General features: G+C 53.5%; 1 protein-coding gene across 2 annotated transcripts; it reads right to left on the bottom strand.

Moving 5' to 3' along the window:
• Positions 1-1209: 1209 nt before the first annotated feature.
• On the bottom strand, positions 1210-20758 carry Rnaset2 (ribonuclease T2). Of its 2 annotated transcripts, none has more exons than XM_046449361.2 (9): positions 20578-20758; positions 16707-16767; positions 14979-15031; positions 13584-13641; positions 11874-11944; positions 8222-8335; positions 5024-5069; positions 2683-2757; positions 1210-1843 (listed from the first exon to the last, which is right to left on the bottom strand). In XM_046449361.2, the coding sequence occupies exons 1-9, from the start codon at positions 20658-20660 to the stop codon at positions 1643-1645; spliced, it is 762 nt and encodes a 253-aa protein (XP_046305317.1). In that variant the 5' UTR covers positions 20661-20758; the 3' UTR covers positions 1210-1642. The 2 variants fall into 2 exon arrangements, with proteins under 2 accessions (XP_046305317.1, XP_046305316.1); XM_046449360.1 differs by lacking the exon at positions 20578-20758 and adding an exon at positions 17912-18000.
• Positions 20759-26227: the final 5469 nt, after the last annotated feature.

The raw sequence follows: 26227 nt of genomic DNA, 5'->3' as shown, positions 1-26227 counted from the left end.
GAGAAATGCAAATTAAAACTACACTGAGATTTCATCTCACTCCAGTCAGAATAGCAATTATCAAGAATACAAGTAACAGTAAATGTTGGTGAGGATGTGGGGAAAAAGGCACACTCATACATTGCTGGTGGGACTGAAAATTGGTGCAACCACTCTGGAAAGCAGTATGGAGATTCCTCAGAAAACTGGGAATGGAACCACCGTTTAACCCAGCTGTCCCACTGTACTACAGTGATGCAGCCACATTATTTTTTAGTAGCAGCTCAACTCACAATAGCTAAATTATGGAACCAATCTAGGTGTCCTTCAGCAGATGAATGGAAAAAGAAAATGTGATGTTTATGCATAATGGAATATTAGTCAGCTTTGATGAAGCATGAAATGATGGCATTTGCTGGTAAATGGATGGAGTTAGAGAATATTATGCTAAGCAAAATAAGCCAATCTCAAAAAACCAAAGATGTTGAGAGCCACAGCCGGTCAGAATGACGCCTGGCATTTGCCAGAGGGAATGTTTGAAAGGTGATGCCAGCGAACCATTGAGATGATGATTTGAGTTAAGCTGTATATAATTGCTGTGATGCTGGATTGATTGTATGTATATTTGACCTTTACTGTCGGGCAATGGGGAGGCTCTTGCTGCCTCTGGCGCCAGCTACTTTGGAGTTCTCGCGGGGATTCCCGGAGAGTTCCCATTGGTTGCGGAAGTGCCGGAGGAGGGATTTCCAGTTGGTGTGTGGTGTGTCCCAGGAGAAGGCCGCATGCGTGGCGTTCGCGGGAATGCGGAGAATAAAGGAGTTCCTGTTTTGAACCCACAAGGCTGTGTGGCGGCTCGGTTATTTTGTGCCCAGCCAGACTGTGGCACAAAGGCTGAATGTTCTCTCTGATATATGGATGCTAACAAAGAATAAGGCGGGCAGGGAGAATAGAAGTTCAGTGGATTAGACAAAGGGGAATGAAGGGAAGGGAGGGGGAACGGGATTAGGAAAGACAGTGAATGAATCAGACATTACTTTCCTATGTGCATATATGATTACACAACCAACGTAACTCCCCATCATGTACAACCAGAAGAATGAGAAATCACACTCCATATATGTACAATATGTAAAAATATATTCTACTGTCATGGGTAACTAATAAGAACAGACAAAAATTATAAAATAAAAAAATGGAAAAAATATTAAAACAGACAGACCCAGGAGAACATATGGCAGAAGGCAGTTTAATCAAGCACACCAGGAAGAGACCCTCCACAGAGCACCGCTACCCTCAAGGCCGGGGCCAAGATCCTGATGCAGAGCAGAACACCTCCAAGGAACCCTGGGAGTCTCAGGGTTCTAGAACTTAACAACCTAAAGATGGGGCACTGCTCAGCTACACTGACGTTTCTAATCACGCATCAGTGGATTGAGTCCGATTCCCTTCTGATGGGAACAAGGCCCAGTACAGCCTCGTCTGTAGATATAAGTCCACAGAAGAGGAGCCCAGAGCGCAGGTGACCAGGCAGGGTCAAAGTCACTTCACAGACACAGGAGGAAAAAGCAGAGAACACTTTAAAAGGCTTTGGAATCATGTTTAAAAAGCAGTGATTTGTGAATCTCTTTTTTTTTATAAAACAGAATATTTCCAAATCTGGGGATCAACGATGGGTCTTTGCTGGAGGCGGGTAGAAGACTGGGCCATCTTCACAGACGGCCATCCCCTGTGCCGCAGCCCCCTCGGCCAGCCACGCTTCCTGCTTGGGGGACAGCTGCTCCCCTGGCTCGGTGCAATTTCGCAAATGCAAGTCCTCCTTGGTGAAGCACAGCTCTATCTGACCAATGGTTTGCACCTGCTCATCCTAAAAACAAAGATGACAGACGCTTCAGCATTCGGATCTCAGATCATCTTCACAGCTTCAGGATCCCGAAGCTTTAGAAACGCCTTGAGAACCAAGCAGGCGCCACACTAGGAGCAAAGCCCGGCAGCAGAGGAAGGCTGGTAGGCACAGGAGACTCACAGAAGCACAACTCCTCCGCTGAGCCTCACGCCCCACCAGCCTGGCAGCCCCCAGGAAGGAAGGCGCTCTTAGCTTGGAAGGGACCTGGATGCAGGCGGACCAAGTGCACACGCCACATCCACACCGAGAACCCGAGAGAACCACGACTTCATAGTACGTACTACCCTCTTGCTAAAAGAACCCGTATGTTTTTCGGCTGAAGAAAGAAACTACAATTTTGTCTATAAATCTGACAGAAAACTGCAGTTTAAATAATTAAGAGTAGCAACACAGAAACTTAGAAACTCTCTAACTTAGAATTGTTCAAGTTACTAAAATCCCCACTTCCTTCTCCACACTCCACCCATCCCTGTAGACCAGCTATGTCACCTCAGGGCAAGTGGCAAGAGGGCAAAGCCTATTCTAGCACGGCACTGAAGAAACACGGTTATTCCAAAACACACTGCAGTGCATGCACACACAACACCCCCCCACACACACACGTGTGCACCTGCACTAGTGTCCACAGCACGCGCCTGTCGTATGCACACACACGTAGCATGTGTCAGCACATGTACAGACACACATGCACAAATGCGGCTTCACCCCTGGGAACTCTGTGGTGCAGACAGAGCTGCCAGGAAAGTGACCTTGTCTTCTCGATAAGGACAGCCAGGATGAGAGAGCACGGCACGCCTGACCTGCTGTGGTGGAAGGCACTGGATCTTGGGTACCACTCCATAGACTCTGGTGAGGGCATCTTTAAAATCTGCAATCTGATGTTAAATAAAGGTGTATTAGAAATGACGCCCCAACAGGAAAGGTCACAGAGTACAGAGTGTGATGCACTGAAAGCAACCGCAGCGTCAGGCCTCCTCCTCCGAGAGAGCTCCTGGCTCAGCTCTGAGAGATGTGACAATGACCGCCCCCCCCCCCAGCTCCCTGAGGAGAGGACATGGTGGACTGGGCTCATCCACCAGTCCTCTCTACTGCAAGCTGACTCCCTTCCCACCGCCCTTTGTGCCCAGCCCAGCCTCTCCTCTCCACCCTCCTCAAACGCCCAGACCGCAGCCCCCTTGAAGCCAGCTCCTGCCCATGCCCTGCAGCCTCAGGCCTTTCCAGCCCGCCCACTCTGCAAGCCTCTCCCCACACCACACAGTAACCACCTCCTACGAAGACAGGCGCCGGCTCAGAGCACCCCCTTCTTGACCCTCAGCTACATGCCTCCGACCCCGCAGCCCTGCCCCACTAGGGATACCCCACCCCCCACCCCTCTCCTGTACTGACCCTGGGGACTCACACCTCCAGGGGCCATCTGCAGCCCTCCGCGCTCTGCCTCTGTGGTGGATGCTTCCAACCCTCATCCTGTCCCAACACTGTGCAAAGCCCCTCCCTGCCGCCCTCCTCTCCCCACCCCTTCCCCTGCCTGGTGTTGGATGCCTTCTTTCCCAGCCCACGGGCTCCCTGCCTGTCCGCTCTCCTCCTGGATCTTTCAGAGACCTTAAGTTCAAACTGCCCAGGCTGGATCCAGTCACCCAGCCCCTTGCTGCGTCCCAGAGGCCTAGGCCCCCACTCCTCCCAGGAGGGCGCCTCTCTGGATCCCCCCAGCTCTAGGCAGCTGAGCAGCAGAGAGACATGGCTCCCAGCTCTGCAGCCCTCCTGGTGCACTTGCTCCTGAGTCCCTGCGGTGGCACCTGCTGTCCCTCAGCACCACCCCTGGCCCTCCCACTTGGGACACTCCTCCAGTGCCCACAAATGCTGTGCCTAGGTTTCAGTAATACCTTTTGGAGCTGGGATTGTGGCTCAGTGGCTTGAGCACTTGCCTTGCACCTGTGAGGCACCAGGTTTAATCCTCAACACCACATAAAAATAAAGATACCGTGTCCATCCACAACTGAAAAAACACCTTTCCCAGGCAGCCTCTGCCAGGAGCTCTCTCAGGGCTCAACAGGTGTGTGTCCAGCTGGACACAGAGCAGGAAGCCTGCCAACTGGACTCACTCTCACAGCAGGGACCCCTGGGTCACCAGCGCAGATTTCCTGCACCTCAGAGAGGGCCCAGAGCTCACAGGCTCAGCACATGGCTGCTCCCACCACTCAGATGGGTCTTTGAACCCCAAGTTCTGCCCCAAAACCTAAAACCCACCACCCTTGTCTACGGGAACGTGAGGCCAAAGCAGGACCGAGTGGGCCATGCGGCTGCCTGGGCAGAGAGGTCTTCCAGGCGCAGCAGCTGCACCCTCCTCAAGCCTAGGGCTCCATAAAGGGAGGACCAGAGGAGAACTGGGGAAACGTCTCCAGTCCGGCAGACACCACGGACAGCAGCAGCAAAGCTGCTGGCTCCTCGGAGGCCAAAACAGCCGCTCAGGGTCCAGCCCTGGCCCAAGCTGTCAGACTGCTGAACAGTCACTCTCACCCTGTGTAACGTCCACACCCTGATAAGCACACCGGCTACCTAAGAATCTGAGCACTGCCCTAAAGCAAGAGCCTGCAAGCCACTAAGACGGAGGTAGCACCTTAGGTTCTGCAGGGGACGTGTCTGTCTCTGCTGCAGCTGCCACGAAGCTGAGCCACTCTGCTCCGTTGTAGACCACAGCATTCCTAGCAGAGCGCATGCGGCCGCAGGCCAATAGAACTCTCAGCCCAGAACCAAGAGCTTTCCTTCCTTTTCAGGCAATCAGACCTGGCCAGGCTTCCATTTCTACATCACATAGTTCTATCAAAAAAAAAATGCTTTTTTCTCAAACATAACGTATTATAAAAATGGATGTCCCTTTTTCAAACTCAAATTCCACCTGCCCCACAGACTGTGGAGCACACCGCTAGTGAGCACAGGCCACAAAAGCGTCCCAACCACTGGTCTAGGTAGCCTTTGTCACACTCAGTGTGCAAACAGGAAGAACACCACGGGGAAGCTAGTTAGAGCATGAACAGGAGAAGGTCAGGTTAGGTCACTCTAAAGCCCAACTGTGGCTCAGGGGTGGAGCAACGCGCAGGTGTCCCGGGCAGGTGCACATGAGGTCAGACGGAAGGCCATACTCACGTGGTAGTAATTGACAGAGGGTTTGATCCCAAACTTCAGGAGCATGCTGAAATCAAGGAGACACAGTGAGCTGTAGAAAGCAGGCTTGTTTCTTTGGCCTTCTGAAGCTTATTTCATAGAGAGAATCAAGACACTCACACAGGAAGGTGCTTTATCTGTGACCCTGGGCACTACATCTGCTGCAGGGACAGCTGCCGAGGTGCTGCCCCGCCCCTCTCACCCTCAGTACAGGTGCTTTCCATCTGCACCTTCCGGAAGCCATGCAAGGGCTCCACAGCACTGCCCGCTCCTGGGCCTCCCCATCGTCCACTCCTGGGCCTCCCCATCATCCCCTCCACAGCCTCCCAGGAGGCACCTGTTCTAAAGATGGTTAGTGGCTGACTTCTGGAATCCTGGCTTATCCCAGAAAGCTGCATCTGGCCAAGTCTTTAAATATGTCACACGCCTGTCAGCCTTGAATCACGTCCTGACGCATGGCCTCAGAGAGCCCACCAGGGAGCCACCCAACGGACTAAGCTGTGGAGGTACAGTGCCAAGTCCCAGAGGCCCCTCCCAAGCACTCCCTGGGGACTGACTTGTCCTCAGCCAGCTGTAATGCTCCCAGGACCAGCAGGAAATGGTGGCAAGCAAGGGTCCTCCAAGCCCTAGAAATGCCCCAGAAACATTCCACGGCCTGCCCTGTGCCTTCTGCATCCCCTCGACAAGAGAAAGCATGAAATATCTTGGATTTTAAAAATGCTTACTGTGAGTTGCAGTGATAATACCTTAGGTAAACTGAGTTAAGTAAAATACATGATTGCAATTAGCTTTACCTGTTCTTCTACTTTAAAGGGGTCATGGGAGAGACAGTGAATTCTGCGGCTCAGGTTCTATTTTCACTGGGCAGTGCCTTCTGACACAGGTGACCCCGGAAAAAAGGCAATGAGAGAAGGACAGGCAACAGGGCACCTAGCCCACCTACACGGTGTGCAAGGTCAGTGGGGCGTCCACCCCAGGTCTTCACCTGTAGGTGCTCATGTGGCCCCCACAGGTGCTCTGCAGCCTCACATCTGCCGCCCTCATGTTACAGTGAATCAAAAACTGTCTATAGGGCCGGACACAGTGGCCATGCCTATAATCCCAAAGGCTCAGGAGGCTGAGGCAGGGGGACACTGAGGCAAGAGGATGGGGAGTTCAAGGCCAGCCTCAGCAACTTAGCAAGACCCTGTCACACAACAAAATATAAAAAGGGCAGGCGATGTGGTCAGTGATTAAGTGCCCCCAAGTTCAAAACAAAACAAAACAAAGATACCTGCCTACAGTTCCTGATAACTTGTTTACATCCTATAACAAAAAGATAATTTGCAATGGTTTATTAAAAAAAAAGTAAGAGTTCTTGTTTTGGATTTCAACCTCTTAATTTTACGAATGCTATAAATTTTGTATTTTCCTTGGAGAAACTGGAAAGCATGTAATTCTTCTATAACTGATTATCTGTAAAAGCAGTGCAGTCCCAGTATGCCCCCTCAGCAGGCCTGCCCCAGCATGGGGCCAGCAGCTCTGGCCTCCCAGTTACCCCAGAAACTCCAGGGCTATGCTTCTGCAAATGTGAACATGCAGAAAGCTACTACATTTCAAAAGCTGCAAAAAGACACCACTTGATTGTTTAGATGCCTTACTTAAAAACTCGACAAATATCTACTTATTCTCCTTTTTCTGTTTGGATGAATAAAGCCCTGGGTGCAGAGCCAGCCTCAGCTCACACCGTGGTCGGACCTGGGTCGTGTGCAGATGCATCTTTCTCTGTCTGCAGAGGCCCCTCCACGGGTCCTGTTCTTACTAAAAGAACACTGCTCCCTCTAGAAGAAGCTACAGGTCAAATGGACAAAGTCCACAGCGAAACTGTGACATTCTGCCGGCCAGGCACCTCCTAGGGAGTGCACTGGACACTGCAGATTTTAAGACCATGAGGCCACCCAGCCATCCACCCTGAGACGTGGAAGGTGACCCCAGGAGGCAGACAACCACACTTTGGGGCCAGCACACACTTAAAGCCCTGTGCTCTGGCAGCTGGCAGCTTCCAACTCCTCCACAGCGTGCTCTTCGACAAGCCTCCGTCTCTCCTCCTGTCCTGGGTCTGGCCCATCGATTCGAATTTCCCTGTTTTTGATCCCAAAGACGCAGGAAACTGTCTGTGTGAGACGGTGAGGCCTTCAGGCTCTGAGGAGGCAGGGCAGGTGACCACAGAACCAGGGGAGCTTATTCATCTTCTAAACAGATCCCCTTTGAGCACCTAGGACATGGCTGAGGAGTGAAGGTTCCTGGGACGCGTCTCGTCTGAAGGAAAACCTCCCGGACGAAAGCAGGCAGCAGCACAGACACTGCGTAATCTCCTCTTTCCCTTCTTGAAGTCAGCAGGCACGTGTCTCCAGTCTGGAGGCCAGGAAACCAGAGACGGGTGCAGCTAGATCTGGTGCCTGATGCCAGCTCATTCCTCGTGGCCTGCGCCGCTTGCTGTCCTCACAAGGGGGAGTTCCCTGGGGTCTTGGATAAGGGCAGTGATCCCACCCAGGAGGCCCCAGCCCTCCACCACTTGGGATGAGTTGGAGCAGGGGGCAGCACACTCAGCCCTCTGCAGGCCGGGCTCCCGTGCGGACACGCCCTCGCTGTCCTGTCACTTTTCAAAACTTGTCCCTGGCTTATCATGATCACTCACGATAAGGAACAGTAAATACGTGTCTAGATGGAGGGGCAGGGCTGGCCCTGAGCCCTCTCAGTGACCAGACTGGCAATGAGTGGACTGACTTGGCCCCTGCAGGACACACCTCCTCACAAGTTCCCTGGCTCCTGCCTGGTGATAGCCCACTCCCCGACTCCAGGGATGAGGCGAGGGCAGGCAGAGGCAGGTCCGCGGGCTTGGGGTACTTCTAGGGCTCAAGGACTCTGGCCCGCTACTCCTGCCTGCTCCAGTCCCACAGGCTGCAGACTCACTGGGCACTAGGGAAGTGGCTGTTCAGAGGGCAGGGCAGCAGCTCTGCAGCCTCGCCACCCCCCACTGGGCCGACCGGCCACTCTACAGCGGGTCAGCGCCCAGGGAGGCAGCCGCAGCCTGAGCCACTGCCTGTGAGACTCAGGGGCGACAGAGGCTGCCGGCAGATCACCGTCCACACTCACCCCTGCCCTGGGCCCAGGCTGGGAGCCTGTAGAAGACACACCCACCTGTTGAGGTCCACCTGCTTGTACAGAGCCAGGCTCTTCCCAAAGTACTTCCTCTCCGAGTTGAGGGCGTCCAGCTGGGCAGCGCAGGTGCCGTGCTTCTCCCACTCATGCTTCCTGGGGGTTCAGAGCAGGGTTCAGACACGCCCCAGCACCTGGGCCACACCACCACCCTCACCAATGGACACCCCCACCAACGGGAAGGCAAACAGCATCCGCAGCATCAGCACCTACTTCACCTGCGCTTGGGACAAGGCTCCAGGAACAGGCCCGTGCCCCAGGTGCCTCCCTGTGCCTCTGCCTCCTACCACCCAGCAGCTCACCCCAGCAATCGGCTTGCTCAGCAGAACACTCCACGTGAGATAAAGAAACACCACTGTCCGACGCCCACCCGGCTGCGGGCAGTCTGCTGCAACAGACCGGGCAGCTCCACGGCAGCACAGCCTGCTCCTACGCAGGAGGCCGAGAAAGGCACGAGATCCATCACCCAGGATGGCTCCGCCAGGCCCCTCTCGGCCACCACTGACCATTACAGTGGGTGCAGCCCTTCCACAGGAGATGACCACACACAGCCAAGGGGCCTGACCAAGCCGAAGACGAGCAGCAGTTTGTGTTCCCGAAAAACGTGGCTGCTGCCAGCTCTTTAGGTTCTACCGTAGTCTACCCGCCGGCTCCCGCTCTCCACTTGGCTGTCACAACACTGCGGGCAGAGCACTACTGCCCATTTAGCAACGGGAGCTGCGCATCTGAGGGGCTAGGTCTCCTGCTGAAGGTCACAGGACCAGGCTGTCCCAGAGCCTGCCCTTGAACCATCTCGATGCCCAGGTCAGGGCCCTTCACGCCACACTGCCATCCAATCAAACGCTGAACAGAACGTGCACCCACCTTCAGGACGGCTGACAACTCGACAATTCAGATACAACCATGGTTAGCACGGAAAGACACAGGGGTGTCAGGTCCCCAGGTCTATCAGGGATTAACTCGTTAAGCTTTAAGAAATAACATTTATGCCACCACTTACAGAGCACTTAACATGAGTCCTTCGAAAGCACAATCTGTGCATTAGTTCGTGGCGAAGTTCACCTACAGTAGGAGTTTTAAAGAACTGTGATAGCGGTGACGAGCTTCTTGGACCTGAGAAAAGTAGGGAGGTTGAACACAGGAAGGGTGGACACAGGTGAATAACTAGCCTTCTTCATCCAGAAGTTTCCAGGCAAACTATCTCCACTTTCTATATTCCACGGTCCAGCAAGGGGAGGCTGAACGGTAACTGCAGTGAAACCAGAGTGATGGAATGACCTGTGGCCTGTCCCACAGGGATGCTGTGGGGAGCAGAGAAGCAAAAATCGTGCTCAGCGCACAGTAACACTGACTATTAATGTAAAACAGTCAACCACTATTACCTTCAGAGCAAGCTTGACTCAATAGACCTTAGAGGTAGGAATATATTAAAATATTGATATTAATGTAGCTCAAAATATTTACTCACATCATTTAGACCTGGACAGTCTTTCATTTACCATCGACAGGGTTGGTTACTAATCCCAGGTGTGTTGGGTGCTGCCCTCTCCTTGGACATGCCTTGGCTGGCCCACCAAGGGCACAGCAGGGCCTGGGGTAGAGGTCCTAGGGGTCACCTTCCACCAACACCTTCCGGTCAGCGCTGAGAGGCACATACCCCTCAGGTGCCCCTCAGGCTGACACAGCCCCCGGGAGGCTGCATGGCCAAGCTGGGTGTGACCTAAATCTCATTCGTTTCCTTACAAGAATCAGAAAACAGAAGCCCTTACTCTGTAGAGGGCTGTTACACATGCTCTTCATGGTGGCTGATCTTAGGAACTATCCTAAACCTCAAGCAATAAATGTCAAGACGCCCTCCTACGCACGCTGGATTGGGTGGGGTTCACCACGTTCTCTGCGGGAGCCTCCCTCCCCGGACGCTTCCAGGGAGAGTGAGGCCTCGGGAGGCAGACAGGAGCACCCCTTCCCCTCGGGTGTGCGAGGGGCTCTCAACAGTGGGAACGCTGACCAGGGGCATGGCTGCCCTCTGTTTGGAACAGAGGCTGAGCGGTGATCCGCCGTTCAGCTTGCAGAAGGACGGTAATCACCTGCCTGTGCCAGAGCACCGAGACGGCCACGTACCCTGCCCATGCTGCCCTAAGCAGCAGGACCAGTTCACAGAGGCCGTCTTTCTCTGTTTGCTGGTTTATTTTCGATCTGACTGAAATCTGGCTGCCTCTATCAGGACACAGGGCCCCACTGGAGAGCCGGGGTTTGCCGACCGAGTCACTGCTGCAGCTTGGATCTGAAACGTCCCCACAGCCCAGTATTATAGGCTTGGTCACCCCCAGCCTGCGGGCCACCGGGAGGTGGTGGGAACTTACAAAGAGGCGGGCCTAGCGGGAGGAACAGTCACCAGGGTGTGCCTCTGAGGGGAAACTGGGACCCCCGCCTTCCTGTTTCCCAGCTGACATGAGCAGCAGCCTCCTCTGCCAAGCGCTCCTGCCGTGAGGTACTATGTACACCACCAAAGGCCCAAAGCCACTGGCCAAGCAACCATGGACCAAAACCTCCAAAACCATGAGCCAGAGTCCACCTGTCCTCTTTTTAGGCTGACTCTCTCCAGTACTTGAACACTCACCGGCACAGTGACCAGGTTCATCATTTGAAACACACTGAAGTACCTGCAGAGGTTTCTCCTGTTCCCTGCTTCAACTCACGATGGTGATGACCTATTCTGAAGCCATTTCCTAGAATGTAGGCTGCAGAACAAGTGCTGAGGCCTGAGCTAGTCAGCAATCAAACTCTCAGTGGGAGTGGCTCCATGAAGGACAGGCTGACCGGTCAGCCAGGGGGGTTATCTCTTTCCCTCCATCATTACAAAAAGCCTTTTGCTAAACTCAGCTTTTCTTTTTTCCCTGAAAATCGTACATAAAAATATTTCTAGGCTGATTAATCTTTCTGGGAAAGATTAGTTATAATCTGAATCACAGGTTGTCATATTAGAGAAACATGTTGGGAAAAAAGAACTACCTTCAGTTGAAACAATGCAAATAAAAGGAACGTCAATTTTATCTTTTTATAAAGCAATGACTTTAGAAGCTATCCTGAGCCGACTGCAGCCCTTCTGCCTGGGGCGCCCACTCCTGGGTGACAGGTGAGAGCTCACAGAAGCTCTGCCTGGGAGGCCGAGTGCTGGGTAGGTGCTGTGAACCAGGCCTCAGGCAAGGAGCCCGCCTTCTCTACTCCCCAGACGTGGGTGAGGTCATTATCTGTAGGTATGTCTTCTTTTTAAAATGTATTTCAAGAGAACAGCACAATATCCCTAAGAAATACTCACTCCTCACTAATTTGGATTAAGACATGCAAGTACTTCACTTAGTTTATCTTTAGTAGAGAAAAATCTTAAATGAAGTAGTGAATGAAAGCACACAGGAGAGGAAACACCTTTGTAAGGTCGATTCTGCTGTCCCTCGCCTCTTCCCTGCCGGAGAAAGCCACTAAAACTGGCGTAACGAGCCATCTCCATATCAAGGGTGTTCCTGCTTTCCAGCCCCAGAAGACAGGTGCCCCCCGCCCCGCCTGCTCCCCACGTCGCCTACAGAGCTTCCGTTCAGAGTGCACAAAGCAGCCTGGCAGGATGGCTGCCACTTACCAGAACTGGGTGCGGTTGGAAGAGGGGTGAATGACATCGGGCCAGTATATCTTCATGTCCGGCACGAGGTCCTACACATAATTTTTAAAATAAGTGAAAACAGTCTACACCAGACCCGACAAACACAAAGCCCAGAAGGCGAGTGGGTAAACTAACGTTTTCAGACATTCAACCTGTGCTTATGTATAACTCTCAGGTGAGTGAAGTAGTCCTGCAAAGTGTTTCCTAAGATATGTGTAGGACTAAAATCTGAGCGATCATACAAGGGCATGATGGGCGAAAGGCTACACAGGTGCATCCAGACCACGGACTATCACTCAGCACTAAACGAAGCAAGACACCAAGCCAGAAAAGACACGGAGGCACCTCAGTGCATGCCGACAAGAGCAAGAGGCCTGTTCACAGAGGCTCCGTACGCCTATAAACAAACTGAGGGTGACTGCTTTCTCCATTTCCAACGCCACCCTCAGTGCCCATCAGTGCTCCAGTACCTGGCCTCCTGCCCTCTAAACACACCCTTCTGCCTCCCCTTCTCTCAGAGCTGCCCACCATCAAGACAGCTCCCTCAGCCAGACACGTGGCACACGCCTGTAATCCCAGCAGCTCGGGAGGCTGAAGCAGGAGGATCCCAAGTTCAAAGCCAGCCTCAGCACTTAGCAAGGTCCTAGGCAACTCACCAAGACCCTTTCTCAAAATAAAAAAATAAAAAGGACTGGGGACGTGGCTCAGTGGTTAAGTGCCCTGCCAAAACAGAAAAAGAGTCCCTCCTCACCTGCCCCCCCACTCAATCTTCAGCCACCACCAGCCCCCTGGAGAAGACACAGGGTGACAATGTAACTTGTGGCTCACCCTAGGCCACTTTGGTTTGGGACAAGTGCTGAGGTGGACATGATGCCACGTGGGAGCCCCAGGCCCAGTCCAGAAGGCATCTTGGTCTTCCTTTTGCAGACCCTGAACAGAGAGCCCTGTGGCACTTCTTCATCAACCTCCCCTCCCTGACTGACCGTCTTCACAGGCCCTTTGGACGCAGGGGCCACTCCAGGCCTCCCCTGCTCCTCTCGGTCCACACTACCTGACATGTGCCCGACTACACGGAAGAATCGTCGGCTCCCCTAAGCAAGGACGAATGCATGAGTCGGGGAGGGTTCTACACTCCACAGTGACGACAGTGTCCAAGAGCTCTTCGGCTGCCAACGCTCATACACTGAGCCCTCTGACTTAATCCTTACCTGGAGTTCTGCAGTGGACTGGGCATCATCCCTCATTCAGGGTCTATACTTGGAAACCAGTCCCACCATGGCCAGCATGGCCGGCCTAGGTAGTACCCTGCGCACGCTGCTCCCTGAGTCACAGCTGTCTGGAGTCACCACACCACATCCCGCGCCAACCAGAAACCCCTGCAGCCCTGACCCAGGAGCCCAGGGCCTGGAGAGGAGCATCAGGTCTGGGCCGCCAGGGCCGCCTTAGCACCTTCCCACGCTCGCTCCTGCAGCGGCTCAGACCCAGGGCAGAGGGTGAGACAGGCGGCTTCCATTTAACCCATGAGGTTGTTTTCTGTACCGATAGTTACTAAAACGTCACCAGGGTTCCATCCTACAGAATACTCTCTCAACCTGGAATCTGAAACATGACTTGGAAGGTACACCTGGGAAGAAGAGTTAATGTTGTTCAATGCTTTACCACAGCAGAAATATAATCAAAAGTTAATACCTTAATCTCGTCTACATTGAAGTGCCACGATCGATTGCATTCTTCTCCTTTGTCAGGCCTTGAGATCCAAATGAAAGGACACAAAACAAGAAATATTAGCCTGGCTTGAAATGACATCACAACACACGTTAAAGTCTACAGCGAAGAGAAAGAGAAATTCCCTCTGGGAACTCTTTACCCACATGTGTCATTTAACAAAGAATGCCCAGATGCCCGTTATCGCAGTCTGAGTTACTTTTGAAGAGGAAAGAGTGTAAAAACACCCAGGAATAACACAAACAGGTTGTTAGCAGAGGAAGCTCGGTAAACTACCCAGCAAGAGGGTTCTCGGGGGTCTGACCTGGGCATGGCCATGCCCAAACACAGCCTGAGAACAGCCTGTGTCCTTCTACGGGGGTGATGGCACTCAGCGAGGTGACATGACTGGCAGGCTCACAGAGGGCCTGGCCCATGACAAGACCAGCGAGGACGCCCTTTGCTGGATCTGTTGGGACACACGCACACTCCTGCATCTGAGTTGTATTCTATCAGGACAAGTCTGACTCTGGTCACACCAACGCACATGCCCAGTGCAGCCTGTCCACGAGGTCACTGAGCTGACCTTCAAGACCCCTGGGAGCCCTGCACAGCACAGGATGACGAGCTGCAGAAACCTGCACCTTTCGCCTGCTGGAAGGAGGGAGGAAAGCCCCGTAGGTTTTCATTCCAGGCTCAGAGAGGCAGCAGCCACAACAGGGCATCTGAGGACAGCAGAGGGCACCTAGCAAAGTCCAGGGGAGGCCAAGGTCCCAGAGGCTGGCCTATTGTGACCTGGAGAGTTGGAGAGAACTGGAACTAGACTTGGGTGCCCAGGTCCCACCGAATTTGTTTCCTACTAACCCCCATAACTAGGAACAAGGAAGGAGGGGAAGAGCAAACCAGCCGGTCCTCCATGGGCCAGGGGGCCCCGTCCAGCACAAGCGAATGCACAGGACCGAATGTGACAGGAGTGCACACAGAGCTCCAGCAGAAAGCAGGCAAACCCAGAATGGAGAGCTCAGATCCTGGGAGTGAGCACAACATGGATTCTCTCTCTCTCTCACTTATTCATTTATTCTTACATTCACTTATTATGGGCCCAAAGAAATATTGAAATAAAATTAAAATCTGGGGGCCCCACAATGTACCCAGAACCCCTTAGCACATATTTAAAACAGATAGTTAATAGTCTACCAGAACAGAACTAAACAATGGAATTAGGGTTATGTTAGAAAGGCGGAAAACATTTTAAATAAAGATCCGGTCCACTGTATAAACTCCTAACAAAAACATCAAACACAACACGGTGAAGACGCGACGAGATGGAACTCAAATCAGCTGCTGCCCCTTCGCTGCCCCACAGCGTCTGATGCTTGCCATAGTCCGTGTATCGTCCAATAGTCCAGAGAGTTCCGACAGCTGTCAGCTTCCTGGGGAGAAGGACACAGGAGAGGGTTGGTTCACTGTGAAGCTCATTCAGCACCCCAAGTTTTGTCACTGTATGTCAGCAAGGCACAGGTACGCTATCAACGCCAGGTACATCCAGTGCTGATCTACGGCAAGCTCACTGCAGGGAAGGAACTAAATCAGGCTGCAGGCTCCAGGCCAGTCTTCAGAACCGGGACTTCAGGGACAGAACAAGACCGCTATTTCTGTTCTTCTCATTACGAGACCGCTATTTCTGTTCTTCTCATTATCAGTGGGCCAGTGGCACCCAAGGCAGCTCCCATGCAGCAAACATTCATGCTTCCTCCCAGGCATAAATACACTAGTGAAGTAATAAGTATTGAAAACTGGAAGGAGGGGAAGACAGGAGGTTATCCTGATCTCAGTAAGAAAGCCAAGGTCGTCAGCCATTGCTCAGTGCCTGGAGAGCAGGCCAGGCTCCAGCTGGCCGAACCCTGTGCCCTGCGCCCTCATCATGACTCTGTTCCACCCTAGGCCACAGAGACAGCACCGGAGGGGACTGGGACACCATGCAGGAGTGGAAGGCTGAGACCGGAGCAGTCCAAGGCAATCATGGACATGCTAGGAGAGAGCTCCGCGTCACTGGTGAGGACAGCAGGAAGCAATCTTGAGGAAGCTGAAGCCCAGAGAAGGCCTGCAGGCCCCGGCGGCCGAGGCGTGGGATTGCGCGTGATGGAGAGGCCTCCAAATGTAAAACCCGCCTGCCCAGGACCCAGTCCTCAAAGTGAGTGCTGGCTTGGCAATGCCATGGATTCCCGTAACTGAGCCATGACCAACAAGATGCGCTTCCTAAGCTGCCCAGCCGGAGGACGGGCCAGGCAGGGACTGCGGGAGCAGGGCCCCAGCTGGTGAGCTCCAACGGGAGGAGCCTGAACACAGACACCTGCCTGAGGGGACACAGGCCCAAAGCAGACAGAGCCGCAGACACAGAGAGGTCAAGCCAGAGGGGGAAGGGCGCTGCTGGTGCCACTCAGAGCAGCAGAGGGGCAGGCACAGTTCCGGCTCCCTCCCGCCCACGGGAGACATGTCTCCAGCTTCCAATGACACCAAAGGAGGAGATGAGCCCAAGCCTGAACCATGTCCCTCAAAGCCACATCCCTGTCCTGTAGCTCTACCTGTGACCGCACTTAGAAGTAAGGTCTTGGCAGAGGTGATCAAGATAAGGCGAGGTCATATTTAATTAGGGTGGGCCCTAAACACAGCCACTGGTAGACTCAGGAGGTAGAGAGCCCCCTAGGCCCGTGAAGGGGGCACAGTGGGACGATGCACCCGTGAGCCTAGGACGCCAAGGACTGCGGCCCTACCAGAAGCTAGGACACAGCCTGGAACAAACTCTCCCTCAGAACCCTCTGGAGGGAACCAACCCGACCCATGTCCCCACCTTAAACTTCCAGCTCCAGAACTGCGAGCAAACCCATTTCTGAGGTTCTAAGCCACTCCACTTGTGACTTCCACAGCCGCCCTGGGACACCAGCACCCAGCCCTCTGGCAGTGTCCTGCTGGCAGGCACAGCTCTGCTGAGCAGCACCCTGGGGCAGGCAGGAGGCTGGAGGTCAGCGGGTCAGTGGCACCCAAGGCAGCTCCCATGCAGCCAACTGACTCTCCAGGTCCCCTGGATCCAGGGCCAGGAAAACTCACCTTGCACACTGTTGGGGGCCAGTGTTGGGTCAGAATTAGTTTCTTCCACTCATGGGCACCACTGTGAAAACACAAGATACTTATTTTTCAGTAACATTTTTAAAGTCACAGAAAAATTAATTCATCCATTCAACACTAAGTACCCATGGGACTAGGGGCACCATCAGGAACAAAGCCCCCACCTCCTGGAGTGCCCCAGCCACAGAGAAGGCAACAAGCACTCTAAGAACTTGTGCATGGTGGCACACAGCGTCACGTGGCAAAGAACACACAAGCAGAAGAGGACGAGCAGGGGTGAGCCAGGGAGGGTCCTGCCCAGGGACCCAACTGAGCCTGAAGCACCTTTCTCCCGCCGCTGCCCCAGCAGTTCAGAAACGCTTACAGACGACTTGTGAGTCCAACAGATCCTGAAAACCGGGTATCTTTTTGTAATTCATGTTACAACAAAACACAACTAGTGGAAGGCTACCCTCACTACGCCACTCAGGTTCAGATTCACAGGCTGCTCTGCAGGTTTGTCATGTGCTCACAGGGTGCTACTGCAGAGCCACTGTGGCAACCTGGAGCATGCCAGCGCACAGCACGTCATGTGTGTCTCCTGGAGCCTGGCTGGTGCACACACACCAGGCATGTCACCTGGAGCACGGCCTGTGCAGTGCCTGTCACGGTGTTATCTACAGCGTGTGTACACGCTGCGCCAGGTCATGCAGTGTGGGCACTGCACCTGTAACTGGGGTCCACTTAGGCTGTGAATCCTGCCCTTGCTGCTCTGCCACTGACTTATTTTTAAAATGGACAAGTTTCTTTCTCCTCTCTCCCTGCTCCTCCCTAATCCCAGGGGGAACAGCATTACCTTTCTTGCCTGACCTAGGCAGAGTTATCTGTCCTTGACACACGCCCATCATAGGAATGAAATAATTCAGACTTTGGGATGGCACCAGAAGATCTAAGGAATGACCATCCCCCAAATCAACAAGCGAATGACCACTCCAACAGGGAACACCAGGAATGGGGCTCTTGAACCACCTCTTTCAAAGCCTCCAGTTCCTTCTGACCCGCAGAATCACAGCCTCCAGGACAGGAGTCCCCTGTGCTTCTCCTTTGCCACCAAAGCAAAGTTTTTCTCAAAACGTTCCGTTACATGCCCTCTCACGTGTCTTCTAGAACGTGCACCAAACTCCCCCCGCCTGAATACAGAAGCCCACCCAATCCTGACTTTGCTGAGGGTGGTGCAGCTGCAGTTCCCACAGTCCGAGCTCTTCAGCAGGAGGCCCGCCATGGTTGGTCCCCTCAAACTGGTGTGTTGGGACCTGGTCTCCAGGTGGCCCAGCTGGGAGGTGGCAGGACCTTTAAAAGGTGGATCACCTAGGAAGGGATGAGGGCTGTGACAGGGCCTGAGCCTGCCCCATTCAGCTCCTCTGGCCACGTGATCCTTCCTCCTGCCCCTGTGCCCACTGCCATGCCATGTGGTCCTGGCAGGAGCTGAGTGGGTGCTGGAGCCATGCCCTTGACCCTCCAGAACTGACAGCAAAATAAGCCTTTGCTTCCTAAGTAGCTGGCACAGGTATCTCACTACAGCACACAAAACGGACCATGATGAGCCTCTAACCATATTTACAAGGCTCAATATGCAAAGAGATCAAAGTAGAAGTGCAGCTGGCAAACATATAAGTGAAAAAGGTCAGCAGTCAGGCTGACAGTTAATTCAGGGCAAGTCAAGAGTTATGAAGACTCAGAGTGAACTAAATCAGCGGCTCCAACCAGTGACGGGGGTGGACAGATGTGAATGGTGGGAACATGAGGTTAAGGGACCAGTTCTATAAACTGGGCCCAGGTGCCGACCCCCACATGCTTCCTTTTTCAGTAAAAACAATTCACCGGCAGCTCTGACTGGCCTAGGTGGACAGGATATGTCCCATTCCTCAGCAAACCACCTGTTACCTGTGTGAGGAACACAGGCCCAAAATAACGTGGAGAAGAGAAACCCAAGTTAGCCAGAGGGGGAGATTGTAGTGACCCTTCCACAGACCACACCCGAACTCAGGCAGATAAGGATAATTCCTCCTAAGCACAAAATCTGCAACACTGTAGGGTTAAGAATCCAGTTAGAAATGCTCAGGCAATGGGCTCCAGTTTAGGCCTTAGTCAAAGGCAGAGTCCACACTTAGAGGCTAACCAGCAAAAGTATTAAGGAGCACCAACTGAGGAGGCGTTTTTCAAATGTAAAAGACTATTTATGGGAACACTCCAGCCAACTCCTTGGTCCCAGAGAGGTGGGAAAATAGAAGGTGAAGTGCACCAAATGGTTGTTACAGGAAGGATTAAAACTCAGGCTAAGGGCTGGGATTGTAGCTCAGTGGTAGAACACTTCCCTAGCAGGTGTGGGTTTGATTCTCAGCACCTCATAGAAATAAACATCCATTGACAACTTAAAAATATATATATTTAAAAACAAACCCAGGCTAAGAGACACAACCAGTGCCCTTGGTGATTTTTCAATGCCTGTTAGACATAGATTTTAGTCTGTGTTCATAACCCCCCAACCAGGTAAGTCCTGAAGCCAGAGCACCAAAGTGGACTTCCCTGCTGTAGGTCTCCTCCCACACTGCGTGAGTTTTACCTCTTCTCACTTCAATAAATCCTACTCTGTCTACTCTTCCCTTCGGTTATTGTCCATGGATTTTAGTCTTCAAGTTTGCCAGACAAGAACCTAGAAAGAAATTGGTGAAGCAGAGAGTCTAGTTTTATCTCAAAACTCTGGTTTCACAAGCTTCTGTAAATAATCGTGTACTGTTGAGTAAGTAGGTAAATCACAATCATGGTGGAAATCTGAACTGATGATGCACCCTCTCTGCATAAAAGAAAAAGAGAGGAACTGCAGTGTGAGAACCAAGCTGGGGTAAGTGTTAGGGGTCAGGCCTTCATGGCCCTGGTGCTACCAAAACCTGAGGCTGCAAAGTGAAGCAATTTCCAGGAAGTCCACGTCAGTATGTTACAATAAACCCAGCAAGATTTGGAGCATATGTAACATTTGTAGCAGAATCTCCCATCTATCTTCCAGGCAAGAGCCTTAAAGACCCATCCTACCTACTCTATCCATGAAGAAACAAAGACAGGCTAAAGAGAAGAGTCAGGTTAGCACAGAAGACCCACATTTTCAAGCCCAGTTAGTACTTGGAAAATGCCCCTGGAGTCTGCATTAACTCCATGCTCTCCCAAACCAGCACAATTACATCAGTTGCAGGAGTTAAGTGAGAGTCTGGGAGCGCTACATAATGCAAATTAAGGTTTCCAGCAAACACACCTGAATTCCATCCATCAGGAATTGTTCCAAGCCCTTCCTGTACCCTAATGCTCCCTCCTGATACTAGCTCCGCGGGCAGGTGAGGACACAGCAGCAGGGCTCCAGGTGCACACCGCTGGAGAGCAACTAGCAGGTGGCACTCAGGCTGCCCACGGGCTACTTCCTTAAGGCAAGTGAGAAAGTATGCAAACGTAGCTCTTAGAAAATACTCTTTCTGGAGACTCTGAACTACAAAGTTGTCTCTTAAGTCTATTCTAAAACAGCGATGATGCTTAATTGAAAGGTAAAATCCCGTTTTCCACCCCCACTGTGCAACTATGAAATGCTATCAGCGGGACCCTCACCCAAACCCCAGGGAAAAGATTAGAATGTGGTCTTCCGATGTTGGTGTCCGCTGCACGGTTATCATCGGGGTTAGCCGCGACGGCCGGTGCTCCCCTAGCGGCTGGACAGGCGGCAGCCACGGAAGGGACGCGAGGGCCGGCGGCCGAGCGGGCCCCAGAACAGAAAGCGGAAGGAGGCGCGGGCGGCCCGGCACCGGCCCGCACTCCCGGCCCGCGCACTCACCTCCACCCCGCGCCCGCGCCCCACAGGCAGCACAGCGCCAGGCCCCAGCCCAGGAGCGCGCAGCGCACAGCCTGGGACGCCATGTCCTCGGGGCCTCCCGACGGCTCTCCGCGACCGCGCCCTGGCTCCGCACAGCTCCGCGACCCCCGCCGGCGGCCCGGGACCAGTGCGCTTCCGCCCCGCCCCGGGCGGACCTGGGCGCCCTGGCCACGCCCACCTCCCCGGACTCCACGCCCACGCCTAGCTACCCGGCACGCCCCCAGCGCCCTGGCCACGCCCTCCTGCCCAGCGGACCCGCCCGAAGTCACGCCCCGGCCCGGAGGGCGCTCGCCCTCGGAGGGGCCAGAGTGGCGTGGGCGCCTGGCTTGGCTTGCTGGCCTCCGCCCCAGGGCCTGTGAGAGCGTCCCCTCGCCGCCTCCGGACGCACAGACGCCACCATCTCCAGCAGCTCTGCGGCCCCGGAGCCCGCAGCCCCGACCTGGCCCACCTTTTCGCTTGCAGCCCCAGCCGTTTGCCACCCCGGAAAGCTGACCCATGCCAGGGACCCGAAGCTGACCCGCCGCAGCGTCCCCTTGTCCACCCACTGCTCCAGCGGTCCTGAGCCTGCCCCCGCACATAGCAGAGACCTCTTCCTTGCAGAACAGCTCTGGGTGCCCGGGTCCTTGTGACCTCCTTCTGCAGGGACGTCCCTGAGATAGGGTGGGATCTGAAGGGTCGTTCTCTGTAAACTCTCAGTCGCCCTTGCATCTGCGATGTCACTAGCACTGCTAGTGTTTACTGGCCTTCACGACCTGCACCCCAGTCCACCTGTCCCAGAGACTAGGACGGCACCTCTCTGACATCGACAAGAAGCCCTTGGGGGACAAGACTTGGAAAACCATCTGCTGAAGCTCCCAGTGATGCAGAAGACTTACTCCCTCAGAGAATGACAGACAGGGGCATGAGCCTGTCTGTGGTGGGTGCATGGAGAGGTCCCGGATTTCAGCCTCCTGTGCTCGGCCAGGCCTTGCCCTCTTCCATAAGACCCTGCTGTCCAGTTTCTGCACCCACCCACCTGCCTGGCCAGGTGGCAAACTGCACAGGTGCCCCAGCCTGTGCTCCTCACACACCCACAACTACAACATGGACAGTCACAGGTGCATTTTGAGTAAAACTGGCTTCCTCAGGTTCCTGTTACTTTAAATCAGGTGGCCTGTAATCTGCTCTCCTGCAGGCCTCAGTGTTATCCAATAACACTCAGACTGTCTGAGATAAGATGTGGTTAACACTTGTCTTTTCCTCTAGACTGCAGAGTAAGGCCCATGTCCATCTTGCCCACCACCTCGGCCCTGCCACCTGGCACAGTGATGGCATGCAGTAGGTACTCAATGAACACATGATCTGCAGAGGAGTTGCAGGAGGGCTGACCAGGCCTCCTTTCCCCTTCCTTGGCCTCCTCACTTCCTTTTCTCTGGCCCCTTTAACTCCATCTCACCCCCTCACCCCCAGCTCATGCCCCCATGGCTCCTTCCTCTTCCTTCTCCTTTCTTTTAAAAACAAAAATATTTCCCAGAATCCTACTTCTCCCCTCACCCACAGTCCTGTCTGTTTAAATATCTTCTCAGAGAAGCCAGTTTTAACCCCTACCAAACAGAAACCCAACTCTGGACATGGAGAGTTGGTGGCAGGGGTGGGATGGACTGGGGCAGGTGGCAGTGGGCAGTGGGAGGGGACAATGGGCTCCACAGAAGGGGGTAGGGCTTCTGTGTAGAGAGGAGGGAGACTGTGGGTTGGGGCGTGGCTTCATGGCCTTACCCTGAGAGCAGCTTCCTCTCAGGGGTCCACCTCCACCTGTCCGAGGTGAGCCAGGCCCTTAGTGAAGCCTTCCCAAGGTTCTGGTGCAATGTTCTGCTCCCCTTCACAGCGGGCACCGGCGGTCCAGCTCGTCACCCACAGGCAGAGAAGGGGATTTGGAGGGTGAGTGTCGAGCCTTGTGCCAGGCAGACTGGGGGGGGGGGGGGGCATCTGTGCCTCTATCCAGGTCATATGGGGGAGGGGCATCCTTGGCAATCAGCCATTTTCCAGAACCCAGAGAGTGAGGGGCTTTCTTACCTTTGCCATTTTCCAAGTCCACAGGGCTCAGTTAGAATTCAACAATGTCACCTCCCACTCTGAAGGAGCCACCCAGCTATTTCCTGTTGTGTGGCCTCATTTTTTCTCAACTTAGCTCTCTCCATCACCTGAGAATTCCATGCCCTCTTCACATTCGCCCTCCCTTTCCCCAGTAAGGGCACTGGCCCCTGTCCCATAAGGGCACTGGCCCCCTGTCCCATAAGGGCACTGGCCGTGACGTGAGGGAAGAGTCAGCTTCAGCCCTCTTGCTCGCATGAGCCCTTCAAGGCCTGTACCTCATTCGGTATTCGTAATTTTGCATTCTTCTTTTAAAGAGGGGACTCCAAATAATTTGCAACCCCCAGAACCTGGATGTGAACCTGGGACATCTGTCCATAATGTCCTCTTAGCAAGCCCCTAAACGGAGTGCCATTCAGAGTGAGTGTCCAGTAGATGTTTGTGTAAGGAAGAAGGAGAGGAAGAGTGGCTCCTTGGGCAGCTGAGGAGGAGTTTGGGCACAGTTTGGGGGGCTGGAGAGCATTCACAGGAACAAGGGCATCCGGGAGCTGGTCAGGAGCCAGCGCAGTAACTTTATTGGTTCCCACAACACAGGGTGAGAAGGTTCAGATGATGAGGTTGAAGAGACCAGGGTAGCTTTCGTAGCAGCATGTCCTTGGAGGGGGCAAGGGCAGGCTGCAATGGGCATTTCCATGGACAGATGCCCTTTAATGCCCTCTATGGAGGCTTTGTTACATATCATCTTCTCGGTTTTGATTCCTTGTTTCCAGTTCTCATGTGGATTTTTGTCAGATTCACTGCAGTAACAGATAATTCCCAAATCTGTGTGATTGACTCCAGCATGAAACTTGTCCTGTGCTGGTAATCCTGGCTGCCCTGTCTCAGGAGCTGCCGCAGCCCATGGTCTTCTTCACTCTGAACCCAGGATGAATCTACTGCCCATTCAAAGGGCAGAACAATGGCAGGACCCTATGGTGGCCCAAACTTGCCAGCAATAACGTCGAATTTTTCACTGAAATTCCTTTAACCAAAACAAGTGAGATGCCACACCTGAGGCCAGTAGAGTGGGAACACACCCCTCCCAGGTGGCAGAAGAGCAGCTAATCAGGACTGGCGCAAGGAGTGGAAGAGTTACCATGACTGAGGAGGGAGGAAGAAGAGCACTGAAAACCAGGTGAGAAAACCAAGGGCAAGGAGTGGGCAGAGACCCCCACCTAGAGGAAGGCACTTATGGCCAGGGCTCTCTGCGTTCCGTGTGGAAGGACAGCATAACCAGAAGCACAAGGGTGGCACAGACCTAACGGGAGGTCTGTGTGTGTGCCAGCAACATCTGTTGGTGAGAAATGGTCAGATGCCAACTGACAATCACTCAGCTGTAGAACAATGGAATGAGCCTGACGCTGGAGTCCTGGGAGCTTCAGGAACAATGGCCAAGGGGAGCTACAGGAGAGCTTGCCAGTTGGGTTCCAAGCACATACCAAGGTTGCCTTTCAGCACAACGCCCATCCTGGCCAAGGTGGGCAAGACAAGGTTCCTGCAAACCAGAGGGACAAAGCCCACAGCGCTCTTGATGTGGTGGAGGGCCACAGGGTTGAGGGGAAGTCTCCTTAGGGAGCAGAGGTAGCACCTGGTTAATTGCAGGCAACTCGAGGTTAAGTTCAGCCTCTCCCACCGAGGAGCTGTGTGACCCTTGGTAAGTTAATTGACTTCTCCAAAGCTCAGTTCCCCATTTGCAGGACAGGAAAGCAATATTCTCCATAGAGGGTCGTGGTGATTGAAACAGAAGATGCCATCATCTTTCCCACGGTGCCCTGTCCCTAGAAGAGCTCAGCATTGCCTCTCCTCCTAGTTCAAAGGCTGGGGACCTTCGCTGAGACAGAGGGAAAGCAGGGCTCCTGGTGGGGACCTGCCGGAGGTATAGCTCTAGGCCTGCGTCTTGGCGGGGATAAGGGGAGCAATGTGGCCCCCTCTTCACTGCACCAACCTGGGCTCTCAGGCTCTCATAGCCACACCGGGGGTCACCGTGAGCGCGTCTCTGCGGTTGAGCTGGTGACGTAAGCTGAGGAAGACCTTCTCCTGGTCACCTGCCTCCTTTCCCTTTTTCTCTTCTCGCAGGTAACACTTCTGGCCTCACCAGCTCAGCCTGGCTGATGAGCTACATTTTTTTTTTTTTATTTTAAGACCCCATCTGAAAATAAAAAATACAAAGGGCTGAGGATGTGGCTCAGTGGGTGAGCAGCCCTGGGGTCAATCCCCAGCACCAAAAAAAAAAAAAAGCAAACCCTAACATGTTGTAGGGCTTTACATTTCCCAAAAGAGCAGTGCAGTGACATTTTTGCAGCCCCATCTGCTCTTCATAATCCAGCTGCTGCCACATCAAGACACGGGGATCCTTCCAGACCCTGCCAAAGATGGGGATGGGATTCTCGGCTCCTGGACAGAGGAGCACAGCAAGGATAGTGTGGCTTCCACCGTGGGGCAGCCCCCACCTGGCTTCCTCTCTTTTGAGAAAACCAGCCAACAGGCTGTGAGGAGGTACACACTAACCTGTATCCAGAGACACGTGGGAGGCCTGCCTGGAACAGCATTCATTCAGCCTGGAACAGCATTCAGCCTGGAACAGCATTCAGCCAGCATCCACCACCTCCCTGGTGCCAACCTCCAGCTGCGCCATGTCCCCATTACGGTTTGTCCCCTCTGAAACTCATGCTGAAGCCCAGTCCCCACGGTGAATGTCAAGAGGGTGGAAAATTAATGGCCCACGGAGTTAGGGGAGGGGTCTGAGGATTACATAAAGTCATCTGGTAGAGCCCTCAGGGTGGAATCCTGGTGGCCCGGGAGAGGGTCAGAGGAAATGTGCACATGTGAGCCCCCACTCCTCCTCTCTGCCATGTGAGGCTGTGCCCTCCAGAGCCTGCCAGCAGGAAGGCCACCCCAGAGCCAGCCCCACACTGTCTGGACTTTCACCCTCAAAAGCAGGAGCTAAATGAACCCCCCTTCTTTACATTTTGCCCGGTCTGTGGTGTCGTGTCCCTAGCCACAGAAGATGGACTGAGACGGCCGAGACCCCAGACGTCACGGGAGCTGTCTAGAGTCAGGACCCACAGAAAGTGTGAGCAACATAAAGGGCTACGCCTGCCCAGCACTGGGGGACAGTGCGCCACCCACCCTGGCAACTCAAAGAAGTGGTTCTGGGTGGAGGAGCAGACCCAGGGGTGGGGGGAAGCCCCCTGAATGCAGTTGCTTTGTGTATTTGACCTTGAACATGACCGTTTTTATGATTATACAACAAAACTTAATTCTTGGCAACCTCTGAAAACTAAAAGCAAAGTCGAGGAAATGTATGGAATTAGGTATCGGGAAGATTGCTTAACCACAGAGAGCATTATTTCAAGTGACTTTAAAACATCCCTTTGACTGCGTTTCCTAATGGACACATCCTAAAGCAAAATACAAAAACAAAAATCCCTGCAAAGCATATTAAACTGCTTTCAGTTTCCATTTTGTAATTATATAGCATTGTTATCGTGTAGTTAAATAA

The sequence above is a fragment of the Marmota monax genome, unplaced genomic scaffold, assembly GCF_021218885.2.
Source record: "Marmota monax isolate L192 unplaced genomic scaffold, Marmota_monax_Labrador192_F-V1.1 WCK01_AAM20220418_F8-fsc00083, whole genome shotgun sequence".
Classification (NCBI taxonomy): domain Eukaryota; kingdom Metazoa; phylum Chordata; class Mammalia; order Rodentia; family Sciuridae; genus Marmota; species Marmota monax.
This window is presented reverse-complemented; position numbering and strand designations above follow the sequence as displayed.

Bases quoted from the DNA above. Each gene is read 5' to 3' on its own strand.
- Rnaset2 (XM_046449361.2), bottom strand. From the start codon at position 20,660: ATGGCGTCCCAGGCTGTGCGCTGCGCGCTCCTGGGCTGGGGCCTGGCG. The intron at 13,642-14,978 runs GCAAGCATCAGA...TTGGATCTCAAG, and splicing joins TGGACGATACACGGACTATG to GCCTGACAAAGGAGAAGAAT. The intron at 5,070-8,221 runs GTGGGTGTGTCT...CCTTGATTTCAG, and splicing joins AAGCAGGTGGACCTCAACAG to CATGCTCCTGAAGTTTGGGA.